The following is a 22,126-nucleotide window of genomic DNA, read 5'->3' on the forward strand; positions in this document are numbered from 1 at the left end:
TACACTGGGTAATAACAGATAAACGACGATGTAAGAGGAGCCTGTTTGCAATCTTACAATGTATAGCTATGCCCCATACTGCTGGCCACGCCGCAACAACACTAGTCACACACACCCCCAACCCCAGTGGCGCTGCTCAAAATACTGTGGGCTTTTCATTACCATCGGATCCAGGCCCATGTGGCACTTAATCTGTCACTTCTTGCAGATACTCTAAATGGGTATTTGTGCCATTTCTATCCAAAATGCATCTGTGGTTACAATTGTCTCCGTCAACTGTCTATTGAAGGATTTAACACTTTGATGTCCTTATTGACTACACATATAGTGACAAAAAGATTCCCTGATCTTCTGAAACTCTGTGTACTAGATAAGTAAATACTCAGACAACATCCTATGTCCAGAGTGTGCAGCTTTCTGAAGTTCCACTGAATGGAGAATGTGTCCAAGGCGAATGTTACGTCATGTTGGAACAAAGATTTGGTCTAGATTTGCATTGTTTCTTGAAGCCATCAAATCTATTTCTGGCTGACCCCACATGGAAACTATTTATGTGAATAAGTGACCACTCATATGGGATTGGCTCACAGCTGCTGAGGCGATATGCTCAGATGTTTAGATTGCCTTTGATGTATACAACCATGAGCCTCTGCCCATGTCATCACACGAGTCACTTCTCTGAAGGCAAGGAATTTTCTTCCACCTATGTCACGGTGGAGGCTACAAGATCACATGCACTCTATCCTATGGTGGTTGTGTCTCTAGTTGGAAAAAAATACTTTTGAGGAATAATGGATTTTCCATGTCTAAGATTCAGCTATTGAGTTACTTGACAGTATGATTGTCTTCTTTAACCCCTTAAATGGTCACAAACTTCGAAACAAACTTTGCAGAAATTAGTAGTATTGATTATAGTGAATATAAGAAAAATAGTAGTTCCTTCCGCCCCTACTATCAGTTCTCTCTATGAATTTACTGTTTTTTCCTTCTAATCGAGACATCTCACTGAGGGATCAGGTTACAGCTGCCCATAACAATTAATGGAGGGGGATGGGAGGAGGCACCAGAGTGAAAGAAAGGCAGAGACACAGAGATGCTGCTGCAGCTTCTAGTAAGTGTTCTATCTCACCCCAGTGCTGGATTCACAGCTACCCAGCTCATTACTGCTGTATAAACTCCTCCATGTTGCTGATGTTTCTATATATCTGGTAGATAGATGTAGGGGAACAGAATCTCCTCTTCTATGTGTGCAGCGTATAAAAGACACGACAGTAGTTAGACTCCACCTTCTAGCTCAGGGAAAACTGAGAAATAGAGATGAAGCCTGCAGAGGGGAAAACAGCTACAAAAATGCAGGACACAAGTCATATAATGGCCGGAAATAGTGTTATTCCTCATGTGCACTCATGTGACAGCTTTTATTGAAAAGTCACCTAAAACGACTGCTTTAAGGACCAAGTTTATTTTCACCTAAAGGGCTGCCAGATATAACTAACTTAATGACTCATATCCTTACGGCATAGAGAAAGCTGCACACTCTGGACATAGGATGTTGTCTGAGTATTTATTTATTTAGGACATGGAGTTTTGTTGCTGTTTACTGGAAATTTCTCCATTTACTTCAATAGGTCTATAATTAAGTGCTGAACCATTTCATAGTTTATCTTTGTAGAGGTTGGGTCTTTGTTTCTCCTCAATTGAGCTCCAAATTTACACCTACCCTTAACACAGCAATAAGGTTAAATGATAACATTTTGGATGCAACGCTAGTGGGACTTTTGGAGTGAAGCTTGTTAAAAACAAACATTTCACTGAGTTCAATGGAAGCTGTATAAATTCATCTTCAATAAAATCGCCCTAGTGGCGGCGGAAAGTTTCCAGAATTTTAGAATTTATAGTAACTGTATAAGGGTATGTTCACACGCAGTGACCAAAAACGTCTGAAAATACGGAGCTGTTTTCAGGCGAAAACAGCTCCTGATTTCAGACGTTTTTGTAGCAACTCACGTTTTTCGCTGCGTGTTTTACGGACGTTATTGGAGCTGTTTTTCAATGGAGTCAATGAAAAACGTCTCCAAAAATGTCCCAAGAAGTGACATGCATTTCTTTTTCGCGGGCGTATTTTTACGCGCCGTATTTTAACAGCGATGCGTAAAATAACACCTCGTGGGAACAGAACACCGTAAAACCCATTGAAAGCAATGGGCAGATGTTTGTAGGCGTAATGGAGCCGTTTTTTCAAGCATAATTCGAGGCGTAACTGTGTAGGAAAGCGGAAAATTTGAAGCTCAGCATCCAAAAGATGGATCACTGATCAAAAGATACACAATTTTATGGAATTAATCAGCACAGAATATTGGATCTTTTTAGATTGAAAATATTGAAATGGTAAACTTTAAAACAGCAACCTAATGTTTGACAAAATATTAAGGCATGTCTCCTTGATTAATATTCCACTCTTGAATAGCATTCTACAATAATCCATTATTTAATTCTACATAAAAATTTGAATGACTTTGTAAATACTCTGCTTTACTTATCTTATATGGATATTTATTTTATACATGATTTTTAATAGTCAATTCACGCAAAAAGGTAAATTCAAAATTCAAAAACTTCTGGACTCCTTTTACCAGAGATCAGCGCATTGTGGGAGCTTAGAGGTTACTGGCAGTTGTCAGAAAGCTGAAAGTATTGTGTGTTACTTAAGACTCTTGCTTTTGCTTCACCCGTGGGTAACCCCTCCACCTTCTTCCGTTATCTATTTTTCTAATTAACAGATCGGAAGACGGGTGCCGTATCTCACTTGTAAAACACAGACTGTGGCATTTGGCAATGTATCTGTAACTAATGATTTTCTGCAGCTCAGCAAAACACATCAAGGTATAGCACATTGGACTGGCTTTCAGCCATGCCTCAGTTAAAGCAAATTACCAGGATAACACACACGTACGAGACATTCAATCTAATTTTTCGGAGGCTGGGCGCTGTTTATAAGATTTAGGAGGCAGAAAGCATGCCCGGGAGCCGCTCATCTGGCTGTTTACCTCCTAGGCCTGGCAATGTCATGAGAAAAATGTGTCTAAGACGTTAACTCTGACATTATCACGAATATCGCTCTTCAGTTAGAATTGTAATGTAATCATACAGGATGGTAATAAGGTTACCAACATCACACAAAGATAATGACTTCTATTACCTGTTGAATGATGATCTCAGGGTTTTGTTGTTTATTTTCTTAATAGGAACATTGGTTCCTCTAGGGTGTAACCTGTATTCAGGTCAGCATGTCCTCTCTGTATCTGGTCAACAAGTGTTTCTATATCACAAAATGATCTTTAACCCCTTAAAGGGGTTTTCCAATACTTTTTTTTATTTTTTAAATCAATGCAATGTTCCTCTATTAATATATTAGTGCACTCTGTCTAGCTTTTTCTTGATAATAAATGGTTTTAGTAACATTACTCCCTATTGTTTACCTGGAGAGGTTTGTTTTGCTCAGTAAGTTCATTCCTCTTCTCTTCCTGTGTTTCTCCTCCCTGCATGCACTGCTCTAGTCCCAGCATGCAATGTGCATGCAGCAGTGCACTTGCTCCGCCTACTACACCCAGCTCTACTAACTTCTGCAATCCCAGTCTTCATTTTGGTGCTCTCATTCTATTACTGCTAGCACAAGCTGAAATCACTGGATATCTGCGTTTTTAAACAACACTGACCCTATATGATGATACGTAAAGTTTGGTCTTTATAATTATAAGTTTTCTAAATGTATATTAACTGTATTTATACAGTCTTAGTTTTAAATACTGTATTTTATATATATATATATATATATATATATATATATATATATATAATAAAAAAAATTGAATTCTAACATGTGAATTGGGATAAAAGGAGCAATACCTGTGGATCGCCGCTGCATCCTGTGTCGGAGATTCACAGTGAGCAAGAAAAAACTAAAGGGAAGCAGCGCTCCTAACTAGCCATCGATGAAAAATAATTCCCCTTCATGTAACTCTGCTACCTGTCAACTGAAAAGTCATCCACCACAGGGAAAAATGTTAGTCCATCATGTCTGATTCCCAGGTGTTTCTTTGCGGTACTCCTCTGTGTGGAAACATTTTTCACTCTGGCAGCTGATTTTTCCATTGACAGGTAGCAGAGTTACACAACAGGAAAACAAATTCCCCATCATGTAACTCTGCTACCTGTGAACTGAAAAGTCATCGGCTGTTTGAAGGGGGTGCACCGCTCGTATAAGCGCTGCTTCCCCTTACTTCATCACACTGTGAATCGCTAACTAGTTCGTATAGAAGCGAAGTATTGCCTAATTATTTTTTTTGGGCTTCCAGTTCAGTTCTGAAGTGGCTTTGAGGGGCCTATATATTAGACACCCCTATGAAACACGACATTTTAGAAACTAGACCCCTCAAAGTATTCACAACAGCATTTAGAAAGTTTATGCACAAAATGTTTTACCAGAGAAACGCAACTCAATACTTATTGTCCAGATTCTGCAGTAGAAATATCCCACATGTGGCCCTCGGGCGGTAATGGACTGAAGCACCGGCCTCAGAAGCAAAGGAGCACCTAGTGGATTTTGAGGCCGCCTTTTTATTAGGCACCATGTCCGGTTTGAATAGGTCTTGTGGTACCAAAATAGTGGAAACCCCCAAAAGGTGATCCCATTTTGGAAACTAGACCACTTGAGGAATACATTGTAGTTTTCTTGGGGTGCATGCAGCTTTTTGATCAGTTTTTATTCTATTTTTAAGTGGCGCGGTGACTAAAAAACAGCAATTCTATTGTTTTTTAATTCTATTTTTGTTACAGCGTTCACCGTGCGCTATAAATGACATATTCACTTTATTCTATGGGGCGATACGATTAGGGCTCATTTACACGAGCGTATTATACGTTTTTGCAACGCGCGTCGCAGGGACCTATGTTACTCTATGGGGCCGTGCAGACAGGTACGTGATTTTCACGCAGCGTATGTCCGCTGCGTGAAACGCACGACGTCCTATATTTGTGCGCTGTTCGCGCATCACGCACCCATTGAAGTCAATGGGTGTGTGAAAACCACGCATGTCGCACGGAAGCAATTCCGTGGGACGCGCGTGATTCACGCAACAGCACTGTAAAGGATGAATGAAAACAGAAAAGCACCACGTTCTTTTCTGTTTACAAACATCCAAACGGAGTGTCATAATGATGGCGGCTGCGCGAAAAGCACGCAGCCGCGCATCATAAAGGGCTGACACACGGAGCTGTTAAGTGCTTTTTGCGCACGCAAAACGCCGCGCTTTTTGCTTGCACAAAACGCACACGCTCGTGTAAACTCGGCCTTACGGTGACACCAGATGTTTATAGTTTTTTTATGTCTTATGGCGTTTGCACAATAAAATACGTTTTGTAAAAAATCATTCACTTTTTGTTACCTTATTCTAAGAGCCAGAACTTTATAATTTTTCCATCAATAAAGCCGTGCGAGGACTTATTTTTTGCGTAACGAACTGTAGTTTCGATCAGGACCATTTTTCGGTAAATGCAACTTTTTGATCTATTTTTAATACATTTTTTGGGAGGTGAAGTGACCAAACAATTGTGATTTTGGTACGGTATATTATTATTTTCTTTTACGGCGTTCACCGCGTGGGATAAATAACGAAATAATTTTGTAGTTCAGGCCGTTATGGACGCGGCGATACCAATTATGTATCGTTTATTTATATGTTTTTATTAATAAAAAAGGACTGATAAGGGAAAAAAAGGGGGATTTTTTTAACTTTTAATTTCTTATTTTTACACATCTTTTTTAACTTTTTTTTTTACTTTATTACTTTGTCCCACTAGGGGACTTGAGGGCAGGAGGCCCTGATCGCTATTCTAATACACTGCACTACATCCGTAGTGCAGTGTATTAGAACTGTCAGCTATTCACTGACAGCAAGCATAGTGGGTCCTGACTTTGTCAGGACCCACTAGGCTTCCGTCGATGGCATAGCCGGACGCCTTTGTTTGGTGTCCGGTTGCCATAGTAACCATCGCCGGCCGCTATCGTGTAGCAGGCCGGCGATGGTAACTTAACCCCTAAAAACCCGCGATCTCTATAGAACGCGGCTTTTAAGGGGTTAGACAGCGGGGACACAGCGATCGGTCCCCGCTGTAGGAGCTGCGGCAGCTGCTGTACGAGACAGCAGCTGTCACAGCTCCTGCACCTGTCGGGAAGACGGCCGAAGCGGCCGTTATTCCTGCAACTTCGTATACACACCGCTACACACCTTCAACCTTGCGCATGCGCAGTGTAATATACACGGCCGCTGAAGACGCAGCCACATAATTTCACAGAGCATGCGCGGTGGAGTGTGTTCACCACGCATGCTCTAATTCAATAAAGAAGCACGTGGTACGGTTACGTCATTTTTGACGTAACCGTACAGTGTGAAAGCCGGAAACCGGAAGCAAGGCAGAAGACCAAATGGACGGGTCTGCACAGGAAGTGCAGATTTTGCATTGCTAAGGGGACGGCGACGGAGGAGGATATACGACGCTACAGCCATCTGATGAAACGTAAGTACATTGGAAAGTTATATCTTTTTCATTGTTTTATTTAAATAAATGTAATTTTTTAGTTCCGGAATACCCCTTTAAGGACACAGCCTATTTTGGCCTTGTGGACACAGGCAATTTTTGCAAATCTGACATGTGTCACTTTATGTGGTAATAACTCCAGAATGCTTTTGCCTATCCAAGCGATTCTGAGAATGTTTTCTCGTGACATGTTGTACTTTATGATACTGAAAAAATTTCGTCGTTAAATTCAATATTTATTTGTAAAAAACACCAAAATGTAAAGAAAATTTGCAAAAATCTGCATTTTTCTAAATTGTAATGCATCTGCTTGTAAAACAGATCGTAATACCGCACAAAATATTTACTAGTTAACATTTCCCATATGTGTACTTTATGTTTGCATCGTTTTTTGAACGTGCTTTTATTTTTCTATGACATCACAAGGCTTAGAACTTTAGCTGCAATTTCTCTCATTTTCAAGAAAATTTCAAAAGGCTATTTTTTCAGCGACCAGTTCAGTTCTGAAGTGGCTTTGAGGGCCTTATATATTAGAAACCCCCTATAAAACACCCCATTTTAAAAACTGCACCCCTCAAAGTATTCAAAACCACATTCAGAAATTATTTTAACCCTTTAGGCATTTCACAGGAAATAAAGCAAAGTAGAGGTGAAATTTACAAATTTCTATTTTTTTTTTTACGAAATTCATTTGTAATACAGTTTTTTCTGTAACACAGAAGGTTTTACCCAAGAAATGCAACTCAATATTTATTGCCCAGATTCTGCAATTTTTAGAAATATCCCACATGTGGCCCTAGTGTGGTAATGGACTGAAATACCGGCCTTAGAAGCAAAGGAGCACCTGGTGGATTTTGGGGCCTCTATTTTATTAGAATATATTTTAGGCACCATGTCAGGTTTGAAGAGGTCTTGTGTGCCAAAACAGTGTAAACCCTCCAAAAGTGACCCCATTTTGGAAACTACACCCCTCAAGGAATTTTTCAAGAGGTATAGTTAGCATTTTTAGCCCACAGGTTTTTTGCTAAATTTATTGGAACTGGTCTGTTAAAATGAAAATCTACTTTTTTTTCTGAAAAAACATACGATGTTTTAGTTTTTACAAGGAATAAAGGAGAAAAAGCACCCCAACATTTGTAAAGCAATGTCTCCCGATTACGGAAATACCCCATATGTGGTAATAAACTGCTGTTTGGACCCCCGGCAGGGCTCAGAAGGGAACGAGGGCCATTTGGATTTTGGAGTGCAGATTTTGCTGGAATGGTTTTCGGTGCCATGTCGTGTTTGCAAAGCCCTGGAGGGACCATAACAGTGGAAACTCCCCAAAAGTGACCCCATTTTGGAAACTACACCCCTCAATGAATTTTTCTAGGGGTATAGTGTGCATTTTGACCCTACACGGGTTTTACTGAATTTATGGGAATTATGCCGTGAAATTGAAAATCTACATTTTTTCTAATAAAATGTAGTTTTAGCTCAGATTTTTTCATTTTGACAACAGATAAAGGATAAAAAACACCCCAATATTTGTAAAGCAAACTCTTCTGAGCACAGCAATACCCCATATGTTGTAATAAACTGCTGTTTGGACACATGGCGGAAGTTAGAAAGGACGGAGCGCCATTTGACTTTTGGAGCTCAAGTTTTGCTGGAATGGTTTGCGGCCCCATGTGACATTTGCAAAGCCACTGAGGGGGCAAAATAGTGCAAACCCGGCAAAAGTGACCCCATTTGGGAAACTATACCCCTTGTGGAATTTATCTAGCGGTATAGTGAGCATTTTGACCCCACAGTTTTTTGCTGAATTATTGCGCTTATGCAGTGAAAATGAAAATCTACATTCTTTCCACTAAAATGTTGAATTGTTTTCATTTTCACAAGGAATAAAGGAGAAAAAGCGCCCCAACAATTGTAAAGCAATTTCTCCAGAGTACGGCAATACCCCATATGTGGTTATACACTGCTGCTCGGATACACCGCAGGGCTCAGAATGGCAGGAGTGCTACTTGGCATGTAGATTTTGGTTGATTGTTTTTTGGGTGCCATGTCGCATTTGCAGAGCCCCTGAGGTACCCGTACAGTAGAAACCCCTGAGAAGTGACTCCATTTTGGAAACTTTACCCCTCAGGGTAATCATCTAGGGGTGTACTGAGCATTTTGATCCCACAGGTGTTTCATAGATTGTATTAGAATGAGGCAGTGAAAATGAAAAATTATTTTTTTTCCCAAAAATATGTAGATTTGCACCCAATTTTTTTCCCACAAGGGGTAATAGGAGAAAAAACAACACATAATTTGTTACCCAATTTCTCCCGAGTACGGCAATACCCCATGTGTGACCCTAAACTGCTGTTTGGGCACATGGCAGAGCTCAAAATGGAAGGAGTGCCATGTGGCTTTTAGAGCACAGATTTTGCTGGACTGGTGTACGGGCGCCATGTCGCATTTGCAGAGCGTTCTTAGGTACCAGAGTAGAGTGTAAAACCATGAGAAGTGACCCCATTTTGTAAACTACACCCCTCAAGGCATTTATCATTTGCCTGGACATATGACAGGGCTTAGGAGTGAAAGGCGCATGTGAGACCTATTTTGGTGATTTTCGCAGCATTAGCCCACAACGGCAGGACTCTGGGGTCAAATAGTAAAACAAACCCCCAAGTAGTGACCCCCATTTTGGAAACTGCACCCCTCAAGGCATTTTGACCACACAGGTTTTTTTTTTCTATTAGAAATGAATGCTCAGTGGATGGTGCAAAGTGAAAATTGCAAATTTCCACATGTATGTGCCATTTTAGTGCACAATATTTTGTGCCCAGTTCGTGCCACTGAAGACAAATACCTCAAACTGTTAAGCGGGTTCTCCCGGGTATGGCGATGCCATATATGTGGACATACACTGCTGCTTGGGCACGCTGCAGGGCGCACCATTTGGCTTTTGGAGCGTGGATTTTGCTCGCTAGTTGTTTTGTTTGGGGTTTTGCTGGTATTTCAGTTATGATGTGGGGGCATATGTAAGCTGTGTGGAGAACATCAGGGGTATAATAAGAGAGTATAATAATGGGGTAAATAAATAATTATCCACAGATATGTGGCCGGTGTCATACTGATAAATGGCGCCCGATCTTATCCGCTTTTGGACACTTTGCATATTTTGTATCGCCATATTCTGAGAGCCAAAACGTCTTTATTTTTTCTCCACCAGAGCCGTGGGAGGGCTTATTTGTTGCGGGACAATCTGTAGATTTCATTGGTACCATTTTGGGGTACATGCGATTTTTTGATCACTTTGTATTTCATTTTTTTGGCAAGCAAGGTGACCAAAAACCTGCAATTCTGATGTTTTTTATTATTTATTTTTTTACGGCGTTCGCCATGCGCTATGAATGACAATTTTACGTTATTCTGCGGGTCGGTACGGTTACGGTGATACCAGATGTATATAGTTTTTCTTATGCTTTGAAGCGTTTGCACGATAAAATCACTTGTTTCAAATAATTTATTTTTGGTGTCACCATATTCTGAGAGCCATAACTTTTTTATTTTTCCGTCAAAAAAGCGGTGGGAGAGCTTGTTTTTTGCGGGACGGGCTGCGTTTTTTAATGGTATAATTTTGGGGTACATGCAACTTTTAGATCCCTTTTTTCATTCTGTTTTGCGAGGGGTAGTGACTAACAAACAGCGATTCTGGAATAGTTTTTTATTAAATTTTTTTACGGTGTTCACCGTACGGGTAAAATAGCGTGATATTTTTATAGTTTGGGTCGTTACGGACGCGGGAATACCACATATGTGTACTTATTTTATGTTTTTTGGTTTTTCCTATAATAAAAGACTTATTATAGGAAAAAAGGCTGTTATGGTGTTTTTTAACATGAAACTTATTTTTTTTTACTTTTTTACAACATTTTTATTAACTTGTTTTAACTTCTTTTTTTTTGTCCCACTAGGGAACTTGAAGGCATGAAGCCCTGATCGTTATTCTAATACACTGCACTACCTACATAGTGCAGTGTATTAGAGCTGTCAGCTATTCACTGACAGCAAGCCTATTAGGCTTCGCCTCACGGCGGGGCCTAATAGGCTTCCGTACTAGGAAGTGATTGTTAGGCTATGGTTGCCATAGCAACCATCGGAACACCCGCGGGTGCCGATGGTTGTCATTAGCAACCATAGGGTACGATCTAATCACTTAGATGCAGCGATATCACATACACACGTCATGGAGCTGTGATTGGTCAGTCTGCTTTGACTGACCAATCACAGCAATCGCCGGCAGGAGACCGCTGTGAATGGTCCCCTGCCGTCTTACTGTGCCGGTCAACTGTCGTAAACAGTTGACGGCACAGTTCTGTCACCCTGTCCTTTGACAGGGTGACAGTTTTTAGCCAGGACGCGCCGGTACGTCCCTGTGCCTTAAAGCACTTCAATGCAGGACGTACCGGTGCGTCCTGGTGCGCTAAGGGGTTAATGAAGGTTACAAATGTCTAGTATAGGACGACTAAAATCTAGAAATGTTATTTTAATCATGGTAACAAATATTAGGATCATTAAAAGCACAGGAAATATCCCCATTTACTATAAACTATACATGGTCAGAAGAGTGTGGACAGATGAACATTACATGGTCTTGCTGAAATGTCATTCCAAGACCATTCTGCAAAAATACATGCCCCCCATGTTGCTATGACTACTTCCACTCTTTGGGGGACTACTTTCCACTTGGAACATGGTTTCTGGGTGGTCATTTGGGTTTTAAGTCTTCGGGTTTGTAGTCTACATCCCAGTCCAGCCCAAAGATTTTTGAAAGTCCAGATTTAGATCTCAGGAGGTTGTAGGCTCTCTTGTAATATTCTGATCATCCTGCAGAACGGTACATGGTAACACAAGCGCCACCCAACCTTCCAAACACACATACTAAAAACATAATTAATAAATAAAGACCAAGAGACAATGCAGATGGAATAAAATGGCCGCAGTATTTATTAAGGGGTTACATAATAAATAGAATAAATAAATATTAAACTTGTAATAAATACCAAATATTTTAATAAATATTAAAAACCAATAAATATTATACCAATAATTCATGACCTCGTCCACCCATAAACTGGGCGACTAACCCCCCACTAAGGGGAGGGGGGCGGGGCAAAGATGTTCCTCTTCTTCATCCAACTCGGACGGGCAGCAGACCACTCCAAAACCTGGGAATATATATTCAAAATTCTTGCCTTTTTACCAAAGGAAACCAATGAAAACACCAGATTTTCCCGCCACATAGGAATTTTCCAGAACCTGTGCGTGCCAAGACCAAGTGGGTGGGGCACCACTGACCTGAACTTGACCTCATACAGGTAAGTACCAAATAAAAATAAGGGGAAAAGAGGGTTAAACCAAGTGACCTTTAATTAATGACCATAATGAGGAATTGAAGGAAAACAGGAGGAAAAAAAAGGGGGGGGGGGTGCCGTGTCACCATGAGGGGCCACGCTGTAAACAGGCTAATAGCCCCTATTCATTAACATGAGACATTATTTTTCATGGCAATAAACAGCGACAAAACCGTCAAATAAAAATCTCATGTAAATGTACCCTAAATATAAAGCAGAGAGCCAGCACTACATGAATACTGGAACTATTACCCCAAATGCAGCATAACTAACTTTCTCTTTTACATTAGCACTTAGTATAAAATGTTATTACATGTAGATTTTGCCACGGATTTCGCCCTTTGCATTGCAAAGGGTGAAATACGCAGCAATTCTGCAGCATAATAGTCAAGCTGATTCATTTCAAAACTTACACATGCCCTGAATTATGCGCAGAATTTTTCCAAATCATGTGGATGGAATTTCAAAAACCCATTCACATATTTTGTATTTTAATTTGGTAATCCACCATGTCTAAACGAGGCCTAACACTACACTGACCCTAAGGCTGGGTTCACACGACCTATTTTCAGACGTAAACGAGGCGTATTATGCCTCGTTTTACGTCTGAAAATACGGCTACAATACGTCAGCAAACATCTGCCCATTCATTTGAATGGGTTTGCCGACATACTGTGCCGACGACCTGTCATTTACGCGTCGTCGTTTGACCGCTGTCAAACAACGATGCGTAAAATGACTGCCTCGTCAAAAGAAGTGCAGGACACTTCTTTGCAACGTAATTTGAGCCGTTCTTCATTGCATTCAATGAAGAGCAGCTCAAGATTACGGGCGTCAAAGACGCCTCGCATAATGCGAGGAGGAGCTTTTACGTCTGAAACGACGCAGCTGTTTTCTCCTGATAACAGTCTGTCTTTTCAGACGTAAAAGACAGTTCTCGTGTGCACATACCCTAAGGATGAGGCACAACTTCCCTCGGGGCTGCTCTTAGGCTGGGTTCACACACCCTATTTACGGACATAATTCAGGCGTTTTAACCTCGAATTACGTCCAAAAATACGGCTCCAATGCGCCGGCAAACATCTGCCCATTTATTTGAATGGGCTTTACGATGTTCTGTGCCGACGGTCATTTTTTTTACGTGCCGCTGTCAAAAGATGGCGTGTAAAAAAGACACCCGCGTCAAAGAAGTGCCTGTCACTTCTTGGGACGTAATTGGAGCCGTTTTCCATTGACTCCATAGAAAAACAGCTCCAATTACGTCCGTAATGGACGCTGCGAAAAACGCCTGCACATGCCATTACGTCTGAAATTCCGGAGATGTTTTCTCCTGAAAACAGCTCCGTAATTTCAGGCGTATCGGACGTGCACGTGTGAACAAACCCTTAGGTTTGAGGCTCTTGAGCATGATGGAAAACCGTCCCTGGTGTTTGAAGAGGTTATTGTCGGGACTCTTTGCAGTCCAGTCAATACAAAACTTGGCAAACCATTCTTTTTTTTGGGCACAGTGGCATGCAACTGGGCATTCCCTAAGCATTTTCCACAAAGATTGAATCACACAATCTTTAGTATTTAGATTTCTCTTCAATGTAAACGAAAGCCACAAATTGTGAACTTGATCATGAAAATCATCCCAAGACCATTTATCGTCCTTTACCAAACGTTACAGTTAGTAGCACGCGTGCTGGCAGACGCAGATTTGTCAGGTTGTCATACTGTACGCTAAAATATGATTCATCATTTAGATGAACCCGATTAAACTCCAATGACTCCATGTCTAATAGACGAGAGGGTCCTGAGTGGGGAACCCACCTCTATATCATCCCTATGCCCTAATAGAGCATATAGGAAGGGGTTATCTTCATGCAACAAGCGTTTTAGCAACTGAATTGAGTGTGCTGCCATTTTATGCACGAATAAAGACTAACTGTATAGCATAGGGATGAGTGATTTATTTTCCGCCCACTATAAATGACATTGGTGTATAGGGCCTTATTCACACGAACGTGTGCGTTTTGCACGTGCAAAAAATGCCGAGTTTTGCGCACGTTGCTGTTCCGTGTGTCATCAGTGAATGGTGTGTGGCTGCGTGATTTTCACGCATATACCATCCTTATGACACGCGGTTTTGAGGTTTAGAAAAAGAAATTAAGGAAGTGCTTTTATTTTTTCCTTCATTTCTTTATCTACTGTTGCACGATTCACGTGCGATACACGGAAGTGCGTCCGTGTGCTGCGCGTGATTTTCATGCACCCATTGACTTCAATGGGTGCGTGATGCGCGAAAAATGGCCAAGTATAGGACATGTCGTGAGTTTAACGCAGCGGACACACGCTGCGTGAAAATCACGGAATGTCTGAACGGCCCTATTGACTAACATAAGTCCGTGAAAATCACGCGCGTATCACGGACGTTGAACACATTCATGTAAATAAGGCCTTACTTGGTGGCCGATAAACTGGTATCTAGAGCTTGTGACCACCATGAATCTTAACACCTTGCCGTCGCAGCCATTTTTCGTTTTCTCATTTTAATTTCTTCCTCGTCACCTTCCAAAAGTCATATCATTTTTATTTTTCCACCGATACAGTCGTATAAGTGCTTTTTGTGGGAGTAGTAGCTTTCACGGGAACATTCTACCAAATAAAGTACCAGGAAACTGGAAATAAATTCTTTGTCGGGAGGAATGGGAAAAAAATACGTGATTGCGCCATTGTTTTTTGGGTTTCATTTTGCAGCGTCTCCCGTGCGGTAAGAACGACATGTTAAATGTATTCTGTGGGTCAATACAATTACATTCATACTAAATTTATAATTTTTTTTTGTATGTTTTATTACTTTATCAAGGAATAAACTAATAGTTAAAATAAATAATTTTGTGTTTCGCCATATTCTGAGATCCATAACTTTTTGTTTATGTTGATCGAGCGTTGAGAGGGCTTGTTTTTTGCGGGGCAAGCTGTAGATTTTATTTGTATAATTTTGGGGTGCATAAGAGTTTTTGACTTTTTGTGTTTTTATTTTTTTTTTCTTACATGCGGGTTATATTGTAATAGTTCAGACGCAGCAATAACAGCTATGGTTATTTTGTACATTACTTTTGGCTATAAAAGGGTAAAGGTTTTTTTAAAAAATTTTGTATATGTTTTTGTATAGAAAAAATTCTTTATGTAACTGTTTTTTACTTTTTCATTAGTACCCTAGGTTACTAGAACTAGTGACACCCGCTGAGTATGGAGCGGGCTCAGCCCGTGAGCCCGCTTCGTACTTCCCCTTGCCAGCTATGACGTAACCCTACATCAAGTGTCGGCAAAGGGTTAATATTAATTGTATACTAGTATGGTTTAGACATTGTATAGTACTGTTATTAGATGACTTTATGTACAGAGCTGTTATTTGGTCACTGTACGGTGATATTTACTTGTGTGGCACTTCTTCTTAGGCACTGTACAGTATATGATTTTTGCAATATATGGTAGTGGCAGAGGCACTGTATAACATTGTTACTTAGGCAACTATATGTAAAATGTTATTTGGCCAATGTATGGCTCTATTATTTGCCCACCATACGATATGGCGCTTATAATTAGGCACTGTATGGTATATTTATTTATGCACTGTATGACTGCACACCATATGAGGGGCAACAGCAGAAGGTACTGCACAGGGCACCATTCAACATAAGGCTGAGCCTGCCCACAACCTGCAGCCAAGGGTATAGACAGAATGCAAAAACTGAAGCATGGGATGTATTATAAAGCACAGGGCTGCACGGAATCTGCACAACATGGGTTCATGTATAAAACTAGTGAACTAGTTTCCCATAGCAACCAATCAGATTCCTTCTTTTATGTTCTAACTTGCAGTTGAAAATGAAAGCTGTTATATGATTGGTTGCTGTGGGAAATTCTGTTCTAATGTTTCCTGTGTATTTTTTTCATCAATAAGGCCTAGTGTCGCTTATGAGGCAGAAGTCTGAGTACAGATCATACAATTTGTTACCCTGTATATATAACTTATATCAATTGTATTAACTATGTTCTAGGTTAGATACAAACTGTCAGAATAATACATGCCGTTTTGCTGGAAACAATGGCGCAGGATTTCTTGAAGAGACACTTCTTGCTAATGTTGTTGGAACTGCTCCAATGTAAAACTCCAAAATGGTGCCACAAGGGTTTTATATGTGTTTTCCATGCCACATTTTCAATGAGGAAAAAAGGCAAAAAAAACATGAATAGGACATGATACCAAAACATGGCTTCAGGAGAAAAGTGGCAGAAAAACGTCATAAATGAGTCACTCGGCAGCCCCGCCCACTTTATCTGACACATTATGTGTTAATAAAAGTGGTGCAGGGGCTTCATAAATATGGCGTTTAATCCAAACACCATATATTTACATGTACTTATACCAGAAAAAACTGATGTAAATACATTAATAAATCTGTCTTAGAATTTCCTAGAAAATATTTTGCTCTTTACTGCAGTGTGTGAATAGGATCATAGTGACACATGTGCAACCACCTTTACAGTGGTGATGGGAGACCAGGCACCCCTGTTCTAAGGATTGGTGGGAGCTCCAGCGTTTAGACCCCCAATGATCAGACAGTGGATGGCAGTTAAGGACGCAGTGTAACACGTGAGCTACGCTGATTCCGTAATTGCCATTCACTTCTATGGGACTTACGGAAACAGCGTAGCTCAGCGAGTTACATTATTTTCTGACTACATGGTCGGAAATTACGAAGTGGCAGCGGAAACTGAGAAAGGTAGAACAGAGTTTAGAGGCCCCGTTTTAGAGATAGGTGCAGGTCCCAAAGGTGTCTATCCGACTTTAATAGCATATTCTATTGACATGATATAAATCTCTCTAGTATGAAAACCACTATAAGAAATTATAAATATGAAAATTTTCCAATGCATGCTCTATTTGGGTTTCCTTTTTCTTACACTGTCCCTCTAGCTGTTCCATTGGATCCAGAACATTTGGGATTATGGCTGGCATTAAGTTTATGAAATACAGCGATGTATGTGACGATCTGTGTTATTTCCCTTTCTCCATACAGGTGGCAGTTGGAAATGATGCATCATGGGATCTAACTGCTAATATAAAATAGGGTGGACGGAGCTGATGCATAGTGACAATAAGTGTCAGTGTGGATCACAGCAACCAATCAGATAACTGCTTTCAATTTTAAACCAGAAGTGGAAACATGAAAGCTGCAATGTGATTGGTTACCATAGGCTACACTGACACTACATATCTCCACTAGATTTATGCAGGAGAGGCCTACTGCCAAACCACTGAAACCATCACTAGCAACCGCCAGACTACCCTGTATATCCAGCTGATCAGTAAACGGTGCTGTTTCCTCCTTTTCCACCCAAATATACTGACCAGCTTTATGCAGATAAAAGGGCCTGTCGTTTTAAGGGCATGGCTTGACAAGGAGTGTTATTTGCCACTTCGGTCTTAAAATTATTTATCATTTGTCAGGTCTCAGTACAGAGGCCTAAATGTCATGGAGTCATTTTTGGCAGCCACGGTAATTGGTCATGAATTCACACCAAAGATACCTCTGGTAGATAAAATGTATGTGGTAAAATGATGACGCATTGCCATGGCTACAGAAATGAGGTTGGTAAGCTTAGATTATGGAGCAGAGCAACATTAGTCATATATTGTAACCTAGCGGACAAGAGGGTGAGGCTCATACCCTAGTGACCTCCTGTAATCATGGCCTCTCCTCCCTAGGAATTATCAGATATTATTAGTCAGTAGTATGATAGAAATAGATAATAATACTATTAGTAACATGATATGTCTATATGGCTCTCACACACATTGAACTGCCCTATTAAAGGGGTTTCCTCATCAGAGACATTTATGACATATCCACAGAATATGTCATAAATGTAAGATAGGTGCGGGTCCCACCCCTGGGACCCACACCTATCTCTGGAATGGGGCCCCCTAAACTTCGTTCTACCGCTCTCTGTTCCGGCTTACGCGTGTGATTCCCGACCATGAATTACAGAAAAGCCCCATAGAACTGAATGGTAGTTATGGAAACAGCATAGCTCGCATGCTACACTGCTTCCGTAACTGCCATTCAGTACTATGGGAGTTATGGAAACAGCGTAGCTCAGCGAAATCTCAACACAAAGCAGTAGACTGGGGTTTAGGGGTGGGACCCACAGCTATCTGACACTTATGACATATCGTGTGGATAAATGTCTCTGAAGGGAAAACCACTTTAAGGCTATGTTTACAGGTTCAGGATCTGCCATCCGAAGTGGATTTTAAAGAGAATCTATAGCAAAAATTTGAGGCTGACACTCGGTGGTTTACCGATCTGGAGGCAACACTATATATATATACAGTGAAGGAAATAAGTATTTGATCCCTTGCTGATTTTGTAAGTTTGCCCACTGTCAAAGACATGAACAGTCTAGAATTTTTAGGCTAGGTTAATTTTACCAGTGAGACATAGATTATAAAAAAAAAAACAAAACAGAAAATCACATTGTCAAAATTATATATATTTATTTGCATTGTGCACAGAGAAATAAGTATTTGATCCCTTTGGCAAACAAGACTTAATACTTGGTGGCAAAACCCTTGTTGGCAAGCACAGCAGTCAGACGTTTCTTGTAGTTGATGATGAGGTTTGCACACATGTTAGATGGAATTTTGGCCCACTCCTCTTTGCAGATCATGTGTAAATCATTAAGATTTCGAGGCTGTCGCTTGGCAACTCGGATCTTCAGCTCCCTCCATAAGTTTTCGATGGGATTAAGGTCTGGAGACTGGCTAGGCCACTCCATGACCTTAATGTGCTTCTTTTTGAGCCACTCCTTTGTTGCCTTGGCTGTATGTTTCGGGTCATTGTCGTGCTGGAAGACCCAGCCACGAGCCATTTTTAATGTCCTGGTGGAGGGAAGGAGGTTGTCACTCAGGATTTGACAGTACATGGCTCCATCCATTCTCCCATTGATGCGGTGAAGTAGTCCAGTGCCCTTAGCAGAGAAACACCCCCAAAACATAATGTTTCCACCTCCATGCTTGACAGTGGGGACGGTGTTCTTTGGGTCATAGGCAGCATTTCTCTTCCTCCAAACACGGCGAGTTGAGATAATGCCAAAGAGCTCAATTTTAGTCTCATCTGACCACAGCACCTTCTCCCAATCACTCTCAGAATTATCCAGATGTTCATTTGCAAACTTCAGACGGGCCTGTACATGTGCCTTCTTGAGCAGGGGGACCTTGCGGGCACTGCAGGATTTTAATCCATTACGGCGTAATGTGTTACCAATGGTTTTCTTGGTGACTGTGGTCCCAGCTGCCTTGAGATCATTAACAAGTTCCCCCTGTGTCGTTTTTGGCTGAGCTCTCACCTTCCTCAGGATCAAGGATACCCCACGAGGTGAGATTTTGCATGGAGCCCCAAATCGATGTCGATTGACAGTCATTTTGTATGTCTTCCATTTTCTTACTATTGCACCAACAGTTGTCTCCTTCTCACCCAGAGTCTTACTTATGGTTTTGTAGCCCATTCCAGCCTTGTGCAGGTCTATGATCTTGTCCCTGACATCCTTAGAAAGCTCTTTGGTCTTGCCCATGTTGTAGAGGTTAGAGTCAGACTGATTAATTGAGTCTTTGGACAGGAGTCTTTTATACAGGTGACCATGTAAGAGCTGTCTTTAATGCAGGCACCAAGTTGATTTGGAGCGTGTAACTGGTCTGGAGGAGGCTGAACTCTTAATGGTTGGTAGGGGATCAAATACTTATTTCTCTGTGCACAATGCAAATAAATATATATAATTTTGACAATGTGATTTTCTTTTTTTTTTTTTTATATAATCTATCTCTCACTGGTAAAATTAACCTAGCCTAAAAATTCTAGACTGTTCATGTCTTTGACAGTGGGCAAACTTACAAAATCGGCAAGGGATCAAATACTTATTTCCTTCACTGTATATATATATATATATATATATATATATATATATATATATATACAATACAGGAAGGGAGTGTCGGTCTCCAATATGGCTGCCCTAGGAATGTTTTTAAAAATAAAAAAATATTTGTTGTCCATATACTTAAATCTAATTAATAGAGCTAAAACTAAATACATGATACATTCTTTTTAATATGTCTACTTGATTTATTTCCCCATAGACAAAGACATTACAGAGAGAAACAATGTATGAAGACGAAAACTTTAAGAAAATCTGTTCCCTTAATCTTGACAAACTTCTTGAGGATTATTTACAGATAGAGAAGGTAAATCCTGCATACAGTAAAATTCCTTTAACTTTTTAAGGACGGGGTAATTTTGAGCCTTCTATACATAGATTTTTTTTTTCTGGTTGTGCATCACTGCATTCTGAGAACTTTTTTTATTTTTTCGTCACCATAGCTTATTAAAGGTATATCAGTTGTGAGACAAGTTTTAGTTTTCAATTACACCATTTATATAACTTATTGATTAAGTTTTATTATTATTTTGGGGTATAAATGAGAAAAAATTAAAAAAAAAATTATGTAGTTTACCATGTGATATAACAATTGAACTTTATTACAGCGGCCGTTAAAAAACGTAGTTTTAGTCCTTTTGCACATTACAGTATGTGTATCTTTCAATGAAATTATTATTATGTTTTTTCTTTGTGCAGTTTTTCCTTAATATGCATTACTTACCTTTTTTTTTTCAGGGGAATTTTACATGCAAAAATTTCTATAATACATTGCAATACTGAGAAGCAACCTAATAGGCACATATACTTTTCAGGCCTGGAGGCCATGGCAACCCATCGGCACCACATGAGGAGAGCCGATGAGATGAGGTTAAGGGGGTTGTCCGGCCTTTTCAATTGATGGCTCACCCCCGAAACCCCCACTAAGGCCCCATGCCCACTTCAGTTTTTTCCTTCAGGGTGCTAGCCGTTTTCTGACGGCTAGCACCCTGACCCATTCATTTCAATGGGGCCATGCACACTTCAGTTTTTTTGACGGTCCGGTTGCTCCGTTCCGATCCAAAGTAGAGCATGTCCTACTTTGGTCCGAGATTCCGTGACCGTGAGGCCCATGCATGTCAATGGGGCTGTCAAAAAAACTGAAGGCACTAGGAAGGCATCCGTGTGCCGTCCATGTGTGACGGAGCCGTTGCCTAGTAACGGCCGGGCAGGCAGAAAAACTAAACAAAAATATTACACTAATCGGCAGCCACTTGTCTCTATCAATCACTGATAGAGAAAAGAGGCTGCTGATTAAAAATAAAATATAAAGCATTTCATACGTACCCGGTCGTTGTCTTGGTGACGAGTCCCTCTTCTTCCTCCAGTCCAACCTTTTCTGATGCGGCAGCCTTTGATTGGCTGCAGAGGCCGCTGCAGCCTGTGATTGGCTGCAGAGGCGGTCACGTGGGATGAAGCGTCATCTCTGGAGGCCGGCCTTCTGACGTCATCCTGACGTGTGTGACCGCCACTTCAGCCTGTGATTGGCTTCAGCGGCGACATGGATGAAACGTCATCGCTGGAGGCCGGACAGGAGGAATGTAAGTATGAACTTATTTTTTTTTTTTTTTTACTACCTTAAAATTTTGTTTTCCGCGCGCCGAGCATGGTACTGTCCAGGTTGCTGAAAGAGTTACCTCCGATCAGTGCAGCCCATTAACTCTTTCAGCACCCTGGACAGTACCATGCTCGGCGCACGGAAACGGAAACACGGAGTGCACACGGGAGTGTACACGGCCGCTAAAACAGGCACACGGATCCGTTACAAACGGCCGTGAAAACTGTGGCGGAAGTGTGCACGAGGCCTAATCAGCAGTGGCCACAGCGTCTTTAAAGTTTATGCAGGTACAGTGACGTCTATATGAGTGTGGCTGTGCCTGGTACTTCATCTCAGCTCATTGAAGTAAACTGCACAATTGCAGTGATAAATATGCCCCACTGAATTTGTTTATTATTATTAATATTATATTAATTTATATAATCACACTATTTATTATTTTAATCTATTTTTAGAATTTTTTTTACTTTTTATAAATGCTATTTAAATGCAAGTGGCAGGAAAGATTTGAGAACATTTTATAAAATGTATAGAGGTAACCCCTATCCTTGTCTGGAAA

At 40.7% G+C, this 22,126-nt stretch overlaps 1 protein-coding gene and 1 long non-coding RNA gene across 3 annotated transcripts in view; one reads left to right on the forward strand and one right to left on the reverse strand.

Annotated features, from left to right (window-relative positions):
• LOC142661846 (uncharacterized) overlaps positions 1–3,533 on the reverse strand; it is a 61,696-nt gene extending 58,163 nt beyond the window's left edge. The window contains exon 1 of the long non-coding RNA XR_012850827.1: positions 3,480–3,533. This is a non-coding gene — a long non-coding RNA (uncharacterized LOC142661846). The remainder of the gene's footprint in view (positions 1–3,479) is intronic.
• A 13,715-nt stretch (positions 3,534–17,248) lies between these two features.
• CCDC152 (coiled-coil domain containing 152) overlaps positions 17,249–22,126 on the forward strand; it is a 95,530-nt gene continuing 90,652 nt past the window's right edge. For both annotated transcript variants that reach the window (XM_075839503.1, XM_075839509.1), the window contains exons 1-2: positions 17,249–17,349; positions 20,173–20,277. In XM_075839503.1, coding sequence (XP_075695618.1) covers positions 20,197–20,277 — 81 coding nt within the window. In that variant the 5' untranslated portion in view covers positions 17,249–17,349; positions 20,173–20,196. The remainder of the gene's footprint in view (positions 17,350–20,172; positions 20,278–22,126) is intronic.

The sequence above is a fragment of the Rhinoderma darwinii genome, chromosome 1, assembly GCF_050947455.1.
Source record: "Rhinoderma darwinii isolate aRhiDar2 chromosome 1, aRhiDar2.hap1, whole genome shotgun sequence".
NCBI classification, from domain to species: domain Eukaryota; kingdom Metazoa; phylum Chordata; class Amphibia; order Anura; family Rhinodermatidae; genus Rhinoderma; species Rhinoderma darwinii.